We start from the raw sequence: 12,273 nt of genomic DNA, 5'->3' as shown, positions 1-12,273 counted from the left end.
ATTACTTCAAAGGATACTGTTTATACTGGATCCTGATTTATGCACCTTATGTTCCACATCAAGCCTGGTTTAATGAAAATTACAGCAGAGTTCATTAATTTCTAAGTGAACATAGGATATACCCTCCCAAGAACAGTTCCTCTAACCGGTTAGGCAGAATCTAGTTGGTAAATGCATAGGACTGAGAAGATGTAGCAAGATAGGTGTATGCAAACTAAAGATGGGAATATAGGACAGTTAGCATAGTAGAAAACCTCCTTTCTCAGCAAACTATCTTAGATTGTAATTTTAAATCATGATTAATCATAAACAATATCCAAAGCTTATCCTTTGTAGCATATAAAAAAATTAGAAATAAGAATGACCACAATAACAAGTGCATGAGATTTTTATAGGAAACTGAAATTCCTTATGATATTCTAGAAAGTAAAATATTTATTCTCTAGTTGCTATTGTCATGGTTACCAGGGAAAAACAAATAAGATAGTGCATGACAAAAATATTTCTTCCAAGCCTGTCTTTATTACATGCCTACCTTCTTTCTTTATCAATGCTGTCTGGATTAAATACAGGATATACAGTAATCATTGCAAAATGAGGTCATGTGGCCATCCATGGAGTTTAGTAATTAGCAAGTAATTATAGTTTTGCAGTTTCTATTTGACTGAGGCATGCTCAATGAGGTAGCGTTCCTATTACCAAGTGTCAGGAATGTAAAGACATAGATAAATAGAAAATCGCATACAGTTGGTCCTTCATATCCATGTATATGTGGTTAATGTTATTGCAGATGTAATCAACCTTTGATCAAACTACAAAAACTTCATTTATTGTAAACAGGACTGTGATGATATATCAATTTTTACTCATGTTTATCTTCCATACACAATACTGTAGCACCTATCTTGACAGTATTTAAATTGAATTAAATATTATAAGTAACCTAGATGTAATTTAAGCATAATGAAGGATGTGCATAGGTTTCAAAAAATAGTCTGCCATTTTATACAATGGAGAATGCATGGTTACAGACTTTACAGTTGTGCTGGACTTCTTGATCTGATCCCCAAGGACAATAAGCTACGACTGCATTTCTTCAGTATTTTATGCACCTCCCGAAACCTATCCAAAAAACAAACAAGCAAGAAAACCAAACAAAACCAACTAACTCACCAATCAAAATTTCTAAAAACTAAAACCAGCAAAACCAAAATGTTTAGCATCACTGCACATTTTGATTCTGAAGCATTACCTAAGCTTTATATATTGTGGATATTTTAAAGTGCTTTGTCTGTCACTCATCAAAATGTCGCCCCACCCCTATATCTCTACCTCCAATGGATCACACTTATCTCCTCTGCTAAACTTCTGTCCTTCACTCCTCACTCATAGCTTTATCTAGTCCCCAATTCCAGTAAGTATTCTATGGGAACCCACAGGCTTCTCCAACAAGGGAAGCAGATAGTCTGATTGTAGTTCTTCATCTCTCTCTTTGCTTCTCTAAAAAAATTTCCCAGTTTCATCATCAGCTCTGCAGCAGATTATCTGTTACAGACTCCCCTCATGCACTGACTCCAGTTTCATGGCAATAAGAAGATTCTGGTAGAATATCGTGCTTTCCTCTCTTCTATAGACCCCTAATCCCTTCCCAAACCATTCTTATTTCCAAGTGTCAACTTCCAATATCTAGAACACATTTTACCTGGAAAGCCCATTAAGAACACATATGAGCATCCCAGAAGAATTTCCTGCCAGGCAACATACAACCACCATACCAGAAAGGGCAGCAGAAAATAGGGAACAAAATACCCACTCAACAAACACAAGACCCAAAACCAGCACTTAGAAATTATTGTTTTCCAAACATAGATGTCTACATGTCAGGATAAAAGCAAAAAACAATAGAATTCAGGACAAAATATTCCTATTAGGACTCAACAACCTTATTACAACAGACATTATGTATTTCAAGATAGCTGAAGCACAAGACATAGACTTTAAAATAGCCATTAAAATATGATAAAGGTCCTTAAAAGTAAATAAAAAAAACAGGAGAACATAAACAGTGGAAGTACATGAATAAATGGGGGAGAAAAAGCCCTAAGTTTCATTCCTATACAAGGAGCTATTGTTGATGGCTGTTGAGGATAGGAATTTACTGCCCAGTCAGGACATGGGCATTGGTCAATTTCCCATACTCTAGTGAATGGCCATAAAACCACAAGCATATAGGTAGCACTAGTTTTACTGGGGCCCTTATTATTTTAAAATTCAATTTATTTATCTATCTACATGCTACTTTAATTATCTTACAAAATAACAAGTTTCTTTATGGTATTTTTGAAACATGTTGGGTTGACTCTTCCCACCTTCCGACCTCCCTACTCACGTTTCTGTCTGTTGTTTCCTTCTGCTTCCAGTGACTTGGTATGTCAGGGTGACTTGGTACCCAAGGGCTCCTTCCTTTCTCAGAGGAGAAGGGGAAGGGAATGGGGAGGTGAACTTTGCCAGGGTGGCATTGTGTGGAAGTGGGAGCCTTTGTAATGGTTTGAATATGTGTGGCCCAGGAGTGACATTATTAGGAGGTATAGCCCCATTAGAGTACATTTGGCCCTGTGGTCACTGACTTGAAGAACCTTGTCCTAGCTGCCTGGAAGCAAGTCTCCTAGCAGCCCTTAGATGAATTTGTAGAACTCGCAGTTCCTCCTCCACTATGCCTGCTTTGATGCTGCCATCCACCTTGGTGACAGTGATCTGAACCTCTGAACCTATAAGCCAGTCCCAATTAAACATTATCTTTATAAGAGTTGTCTTGATTATGGTGTTTGTTCACAGCAGTAAAATCCTAAGACAGCCTTCATTCACTGGTACCCACTTTTTTAAGGTTTCCATTGTATATTGAATATCATGTGAGATACCCAGTCTAATGAACTGCACAGATTCTTGCCTTTTCCAATGGAGACAGCTATTGTTGGACTAGCTGGACCACAACCTGTAATACATTGTAACAACTCCCTTTCAATATATGTAGATTCATTATATCAGTTATGTTGCTCTTGAGAACCCTGACTAATGCACCTATTTTGTGACCTTTATCCCCAACAAAAATGTAAACTAAACAAATCTTATGTTAAAAAGTACCCAGCTTTAGTTAGATTTATTTATTTATTTATTTATTTATTTATTTATTTATTGCTGTAACAGCATAAAACAAGTACTAAGACAAATGTGATCCTGACTAAAATATACAGAATATATTATAGTAAGCTGGTAGACTGCCTATGATAACAATAATTTCTTTTGAATAATCTCATGGAGAAATGAACATCCAAGTTCTTAGAAATGTGTTAGACATTAGTTTGAACAATGGATATAATTAGTAGCTCAAAACATTGGGGATATTATTTATCTTTCTTGATATTGCTATACTGATCTTTCCATGGATATTGTTACAAGTTACATAGTGGGTGTGAACAAATTAAATCACATACATTAATTAAGAAACACAATCTGACATGTTCTTAGCTGATAATTTCGTACAACATATTACAACCAACTTCTGTAACTGAAGAGAAACTGATTAGTCAATAAATAATATTGGCTTAATATAGTATTTAATAGGATATTAAAAGTCATTATAAACCCTTTCATATGTCTAAAAATTACAGTAAATTTGAACATACAGAAATAAGAAATAAGACAGAAAGTAGAAAAGCTAATCTCATAAATTGATAAAAACATAAAAGGTTTGATTAGCAAATAAAAAAGTTAAAAATCATCTGAAAGCAGAAATTTATTCACAATACATATAAAAACAGAAAATTAATGTTAGAACTTCAGAGTGCGTTTTCAAATCTAGAAGCAAAAAAGCGCAACAATTACCTATCTTGTTATAGAAAAAAGGCATGAATAAAATGAACTACTACATAAGAAAAATATAAATGTTCAGTGAACAATAAATATGACTTGGTCTCAACCCCAATCATGTAAATTGTAAAGATTTCCTATTCCTCTTAGATCACTGGCATATAAAACCATGGCTATTCATTACATATTTAATAATGAAAAAGGTAGAGCTGTAATTGGGGAAAGATTTTCCTGTATTGAAAAATCAATAATGAAATTTTGTTTAATTATATTTAAGTACATAGGCATAGTAGTTTTTAAGCAATGAAATGTATTAGCTTAAAAAATAAAACTAACTAACATGGGTTTTGAAGAGTTGGTAATATTTATCTCTATACTCTTTATATATAAGAATTTATTCTTTTTCTTTTAGAAAACTTCAAAAGACTTATGAAGAATCCACTAGAACTTCTCCCCCCACAGAACTGTCACTCTGTGAGCATCAGCACTGCATGGGAGAAAGAGGCAGGAAGTGATGCAGTCTTTCATGTCCCACAGTTGTTTCTCAATGTCATTCCCTTCAAATCACCATGCCTGCTTTGACGGTTTTGACTTAAAAGGGGAAATTTTCTCAAGCCACTGTCACCCTTTATGAATGAGCTAAGGTCTTTCTTTTTTGTGTGTGAGTATTTTAAAAATCATTTTGAACTTCAAACCATCTGCTTAAAGTATTGCATTTAAAATTAACACTCATCCCAGATTTAGATAAGAGTGCTTATGGTGACTGTGGGAATGGGGGGAGGGTCCCTCTTGATATCACCTCACCATCTGGGCATCAAAATGTCCAAATGAGGTTTCCTGACATTGGCCAGTATGTGAAGACAGACTATATGCTATAAATCTCTGACTATTTATGCCACATTTTTGATAATTGTACTACCTCTCTATTATCCAACATTGGGCTAATAGGCAAAAATTCTGATGCTATTTTCAAGTATATAGTGAAATATAAAAAAAAGAACAGAATGTATGGTTTTAAGTTATAGAACATATACTTACTACAGTTCTCAGCTCTTCTGTTATCTCGGATCACTATTCTCTGGTTAATGGTACTGAAGAGTGTTGTCCAGTTAATGGTATGGTAATAACACAGGTTGCTGTTGTCAGTGATATAGATGTTGCCTGCACTGATTTCCTTCAGAGACTGGAACTGTAGAGAAGTGATACCTTGTTGTTTGAGGATAAGCAATGAGAGACCACTAAAAAGGAGAGAGGGAGAAATGGAAATGAATAATTTAGGAAATGTACTCTAAAGTTAAGTAAGAACTTAGCATCTCACAGAGAAAGTAAAAATAATGAAATTTATAGAGAGGACAAACAGACAAATCTGTTCTTCTGATTAATATTTCTGTCTTTGAAGATATCTAGACTTAAATAATCATTTCATTTCCCAAAGGGCAATGTTTATTACTTATAGTTATTAACACTGATTGTATATATATATATATATATATATATATATATATATATATATATATGTGTGTGTGTGTGTGTGTGTGTGTGTGTGTGTGTGTATTAGTGAATTAGCTACATTCTGCCTTCTCAGCCTAAATTTTGTGTTCCTCAAGAGTAAAGTCTTTAAGAGAAAAGATTTGAGTGGATGGTCGTCAGCTGACATCCATCCTAAAGCCAGGTTCAGAACTAAATGTTTTAGTTAGAATAGATGACAGAGGAGCTGGTTAGTCAACAAAAGGATGGACTGGGTATTAGGACTATCCTGTACCTCACTGATACAAATTGGCATAATTATGCTATAATTGTATTTTGAGAGAAAAGTTTGATTTTAACAGGAAGGGTGATGTGTAGGAGGAGCTAAGGTAGGAGGAGTACTGAGAGGAGGAAAAGGAGTGAGAAGAGGAGAAGAAGAAGGAGAGGAGAAGCTAGGTGATGAAAGAGAGAAAGAGGGGGGAGACAGGGAGGCAGATATTCATGTATCTCCACCAGTCAAAGATAGTTGTTATATCTAGGTTGGTCAGTGGGTTACACCTCTGATTGAACAATTCCAAACTTATAAAGCCTATGATTAACATTTATTTAAAAAAATGTATAGATGCAAAAAGGAAAAGGGGGCATGGGATAGGTGTTTTCTAAGGGGGGTGGGGGGAATGGGGATAGGGGATGCCATCTGAAGTGTAAATAAAATATCTAATAAAAAATTCTTAAAAAAAAAGAGTAAAGTCTTACAATGAGTAAGAGCAACTATTTACAGACTAAATACAAATACAAATGTGTATTTATAATACCCACTATAGTCCATTCATTCCATTATAGTTATGTAAAATTAGCCATCCTTTCTTTAGGTAAATGTTACAGAAAATATTTGTAGCTTTTAAAGATTCAATTTATACGTATCAGAAACCAAAATTTTATCAGTTGTAGAATGTATAAAACATGTTAAGAAATACTAAGAATAAACGACCTAAACATTTAGAATAAAAAATAATGAGAAACTTCAGATAGTTTGGAAGAATTATCAAACTCAATGTACTCAAGACAAAAGAATGGTCTTTTAAAAACTTCATTTTATTACAAAATCATCCACATTTTGTTGTTTCCTTAGTACTTATATTTTATTGGGCTTAAATTATACTTTCCACACCCTTGTATCTCAGTCAACTAAAGGACAATGAACTTCCTTTGGTAGATACAAACTTTATTTTTCATTAATAATTTTAAATACACTTGGCTTTAAATTTAAATTTAGAACTGTTTTTAGTAACAAAAATCAAAGATGTTAAAGCATGAAGATGGAGATGTAATTTTTAATTTTTTCTTCCTTCTTAAACTCTTTGAATTGTTGACTATATATCCTAATAATGCTTGGAGTAGTTAATATTTTATGCAATGGATAATAAATCTTCGTTTCACATAGCACGTGAATAAATTTTCCTCCTGATGATTTTTTAATTAAGTTTTTTCCTTCACCCATTTCTGTGATATGTTTATGGGTTTCATTGTGACATTTTCATACATACACATTGTAGTTTTATATTTTCCTCATACTACTTTCTCCTGTTTTCCCTTCACAGGTCTAGCTCTTCTTCCTAAAGAGTCTGTATTCTACTGTCATGTCATATCTATCTATCTGTCTGTCTGTCTACCTGTCTATCTATCTATCTATCATCTATCCATCTATCACCTATCAATGTTTATATTTTGAATTATAGAAAATATATATTTGCCTTTCAGAGTACAGTTTATTTTCTTTCACATACTTCCCAATACTGTGTATTTCCTGCAACTGTCATGATGATTTTTCTTTCATATGGTAGAATTCCACTTCAGTGTGTGTGTTCATACAGTTTATATATTTATTTTTTTTGAGAATTTCATACATGAGTACCATATATACATAATTTCCACTCCACACTTCACACTCTTAATTCTTTGATGTCATCCCATACCTTACCAATTTATTAATTTTTCCTTAATTATTATTTTATGAATATATATGTATATATATATGTGTGTGTGTGTGTGTGTGTGTGTGTGTGTGTGTTAAAACTGACTTAGTCCATTTAGTGTTGCTCATATGCATATGTGTTTATGCTTGACTCAGTGGGATTGGCTAACTTATTAGGGGGTTCATCTTTGGAGTAGAGTAATTCTTTCTCTCTCAGCACCTATTAATTTTCTAGAATTGTGGTCCTTTAAAATTCACTTTATCCAAATTGAGGCGTCAAACAAAATTGTAATTATACACATTTTACTTAGCCACTCACCTATTGACAGGGCCAGCCATTCCTTAACTTGGCTGCTATGATTAGTGCTGCAATAAACATAGACGTGAAGGTATCTTTGCTTCATGCTAACATTGGTCATGTACTTAAGAAGTAAATAGCCTCATTATACAGTGGTACTGTTTTGTAAATGAGCCCCACAATCATTTCTCTGGGTGATGTACTAGTTTGTACTTTCATCATTTTTGGATAAGTGTCTGTTCTCCTGCATGCTTGTTAGCATTTGTTATCCTTTGTTTTCTCACTGACTGAGATAAAGGCACTGGCTTTCACTTTTGTTTTCATTACATAAAGGTATTGAAATTTTTTTCTAGTATTTATTTACCATTTGTACTGCTTTTCAAAACTTAAAGAAACCTTTGAAAAGGTAGTAACTCACTAAAATGCTTATTTTATCATGTGCATTTAAAATATTGACATTGATATTTGCTAACAATATCCCTCTATGCTCTCCATCTATTTTTTTAATTTAATTTTTACATCCCACTCTCCTCCTGGTGACCCCCTCCCACTGTCCTTCCCCCCTTCTGCCTCCCCATCTCCTCTGAGTGGGTGGACTTCCCCGCCCCCCCGCCCCCACACACTTCAAGTCTCTGTGAGGTTAGGCACTTTCTCTCCCATTAATGACATCTCCATTTATTATTCAACACAATGGACAGGAAACCTACACCAGCAACATCAACCTAGGATATGTGGCATAAACAACGGCATCAGAGAGAAAACGCAAGCCTCTGGCTACAGCAGCATTGATTCCCCACACACTCGAGTCATTACTGAGTCTTGGTATAAGACATTGATGTCTTGGCATAACATAAATTACATATAAAGTTCAGTTTTACAGCTTGTATTACATGCCTTATACCAGAAATACATAAATATCTGCCCACACAATACGCACTTAAAAACAAACAATGAATTCTATCTGTTCCACACCACACCAGGGATTATTTCAAGAGCTCATTTTTGGAATGAATCCGTAGATGAGGAAGACTGATGATTATAACATTGTAGCATTTGTGATATTCATCTGCATATTTGGCCAGCTGACAGCACTGAGCATATTCACCTACCTATAGAGGACTCTTCCTCCAATGGTGACCAGGTTGGAGAAAACACTGAAATCTGTCATATTTGGGGGCCATGATTGTATGTTCAGAAAACCTACAGGGAATAAGAAAGTGATATAATTCATGATATTATTATTCAGTGTCAGTGTTAATTATTATTCAAACATAATGAAAATATATTGAAACATAGGGAGTAAGCACAAGAAAATGAAAACTACTTTTGAAGTACCCACCACTTATTTATCCTTATACAATTAAGTATAGTACTATGAATTTCTGAAGTAAATGATAGATTAATAATTGTTATTGAAGAATGGCACCAAGAAACCATGTTTTTAAGATTCAGGGACTCATAAACTTGGACGTTTCGAATATTAAGATAGTATAATTTACTTTATTGTGGTAGATACATATACACAAATTTTATCAAGAACAGAAATAAAGTTTTATTTCTGTTAACTCCTTCACCATTTATTTATTATTTATTTATTACTACCATTTATTTATTATGACATCTGTATCTATGTAGAAATATAAGACATATTATTCATCTCTAGCTCATCAAGTTTTGTTTTCTGTGATGTTAAATCCAATGTTGATTCATATTTATGAACCCATTATAACTAATATAAGATATTTAAAAATAGTAAGCACTCAAAAATATCATATTAAGTGAGTGATGTTTATTATTCACACTAAACTGTAATTTTATGTGGGAGTCAACTGCAAAACAAGTGCCCAAGGACCATTTATCTTTTGGTATTTGAAATCACAATAATAACTATATATCAAAGTTCATACTTGAATTATATTGGCTTCAGAATATAAAAGCTAAGTGATCATGTAGGTTTTATAGACTAGAACTTCTATCTATTATTAAAAGTACCTGTTATTTCTCTGACTGTTCGAAAGACGTTCAGTTTCTCTGGGTCTATGGCATCAATAGCATTGTAAGGGTCCCTACAAAATCAGGAAGAGATGCATCCAAATTTACTTATTTTATAACACAGAAAATATTTGCTTCCATCTAAAAATATATATTATTTAAGATATAGCAAATTTCTTAATGCAAAATGTATAAACTTTAATATTTTTAAAGTCCTGCTTTCCTACAAAAATTATTTAAAATTCACACCATATTATTAAACCTATCATTAAAAAACTAATAGACTGTTTCCTGTTTTCATCTTACAAAATATTTTAGAATAATAATGGTCATATAAAATAATTGCATACTTGAATATTAAGCCCAACATTATACCAAATTCTCTCAGTAATTAAAATAATACTTTCAGTAATTCAAGGAACATACCTCATTTGTTAAATGCCTTATTACTTTAAAAGGATCCATAATATGTGTTGAGACTTCATATCTTCATGGAAATGATAAATTCTATGCATATGTACCTTTCTATGGGTTACTGAACTTTCTAAGAGTAATAAACTTAGATTTTTTTCTAAAATTATATAGCAATTAAAAGATTTTTATTCTCCCTGTGACTACTTATCCTTTGTATCATCTGTGAAAACTTTTTATTTTTTGTGTGGAAAAATATTCAGAATACAGTAATTTTTTTGAATGCAATCTTAAATGTGTTGTCAACCAAGGTACTTTATAATACCCCAACAAACCAATAGGTATATGGCATAGCTGCTGTTAAGTCTGCTTTCACTGAAAGCAATCTTTGAAAGATCATTATTTTCAGCAACTATGAATTCCAGGTTGATCTCTCGAACCACCTGACACTGGCTTTCTAAACTCATTTCATCAGCATATTACCCCACACTATGGGCCATCTCATCACTTTAAAAAAGGCTTTGCTTGATTAAATTACATTTCAAACTAAGAAATGCAATCAATGCAATGTACTACTAGTTTAAAGTGCATTGCTGTAGAAAGTTCTGATGCTGTGTATTGCTGAGACTGAAAAACTACAAGCACACTTTTCTAGGACTCAAAATAAACTATTGATCCAGATTACTCTCAGTGTCACATGAATGAATATCTCTTAAAAGCTTAAAGCTTAAATGTAAAGTTCTCAAAAAGTTGAATTTTTGCTACGACACTCAGTCTCTCATATATATATATATATATATATATATATATATATATATATATATATATATATATATGTGTGTGTGTGTGTGTGTATGCCCATATATGTATGCATTTATATGTTATATAATATATGACCATTATTCTAAGGCACATATATGCAAAATAAAGTATAACACATGGTAAACTTTTGGTCATCTTTTAAAAATATTTATTTATTCTTTGAAAATTCCATACATAAATATAGTGTATCTTGATTGTATTCACTCCTAAAACATCATTCCAATTTCATCCTCAGCCCATCTAAAGCATCATCCTACCAACTTCATGCCTTCTTTTGATTTAGAATATTTGAATACATTAACTCCAGTTAATACTGCCCATATGCACATGGTTGTGGGATCATCTACTGGAATATGTGGCAGGATACCAGTGACCATCCATCTAAAGAAAGTAACACTGTATCCTCCAGCAGCCCCTGACTACCTCCATATTCTCAGCTAATCAACCTGTCAGATCTCCATGATGGATGTTTCAAGTAGCTTGATTTTGTGCAGGTCTTGTGGAGGTGGCCACAGGTTTTATAAGTTCATGTGCGTAGCAGCCATGCCATATCCAGAAAACATTTCATAGCACTCCTCATCATCTGTCTGTTACTGAATTCTACATCCATCTTTTAATGTAAAAAATACTCTTGATAGCTGAATAAATAGAATCTCTTAATTTTGGGAAATGACCTTTAACATTGTTCTCCCATGGAAAGTAACATTCTGACTACGAAATCAAAAATCCTTGCTTCACTGTGAAAGAATCAAAATTCAGGGTAAGCATATGTAATGAAGTTAGCCCAACTCATGACTGAAAACTTCTCATTCGCTAGGAAATAAATAAAGTTTTGGAGATTAACGTGATACCAAATAAACTAGATATTTTATATACTTAATTTTAGAGACTCAAGACTCTCATAAAACTAAGCTAACAAAATTTTCCTTTTCAACTTCAAAGTACCTCTAGGGATTGTCATCCTAAAGCCACAAGGGGTCCACAGTACCTTGAAATTACTTTCCTTCCTAAACACAGAGTCATGTAGAAGATTAGCACCCTGTCATTCTGTTTGGTGATTTGCAATAACTTTCAGCATAGAAAGAACAAACTCATAATTCCCCTGAAAGACACTTATTTTTGTCATGAAACCTAGGTGTGACTTCCACTATCTGCCATTATTACAGCACATCATGAAAACCTCTTCCTTTCAGTCTCTTTGTGCAACAGAGAGCCAACATGCTTGTGAGCAGCTTTTTACTGTAAGAACATGTACATGAACAATGCTAAGAAAATGGATGACAGAAATATTGCTTTGATAACTCTAGACCTTTTGCAAGACTGTAATTCTCATTCTAATTAAGGATATGAGTTAGATTTCCATTCATGGCAAAGACACTATAAAGCCAGGGTGTGAACATGCCAATTATTTTTTTTTACATTTTCTTTATATTTTTTTTCA

General features: G+C 33.2%; 1 protein-coding gene across 1 annotated transcript in view; it reads right to left on the bottom strand.

Annotated features, from left to right (window-relative positions):
* Erbb4 (erb-b2 receptor tyrosine kinase 4) overlaps positions 1–12,273 on the bottom strand; it is a 988,011-nt gene that overhangs the window by 263,153 nt on the left and 712,585 nt on the right. The window contains exons 7-9 of the mRNA XM_076932054.1: positions 9,600–9,673; positions 8,717–8,807; positions 4,906–5,105 (exon numbers count right to left, since the gene is read on the bottom strand). Of these exons, the coding sequence (XP_076788169.1) occupies positions 4,906–5,105; positions 8,717–8,807; positions 9,600–9,673 (365 nt within the window). The remainder of the gene's footprint in view (positions 1–4,905; positions 5,106–8,716; positions 8,808–9,599; positions 9,674–12,273) is intronic.

Source organism: Arvicanthis niloticus, chromosome 3 (assembly GCF_011762505.2).
Source record: "Arvicanthis niloticus isolate mArvNil1 chromosome 3, mArvNil1.pat.X, whole genome shotgun sequence".
NCBI classification, from domain to species: domain Eukaryota; kingdom Metazoa; phylum Chordata; class Mammalia; order Rodentia; family Muridae; genus Arvicanthis; species Arvicanthis niloticus.
Note: the sequence above shows the minus strand (reverse complement) of the source record. Positions and strands in the feature narration are given on the sequence as shown.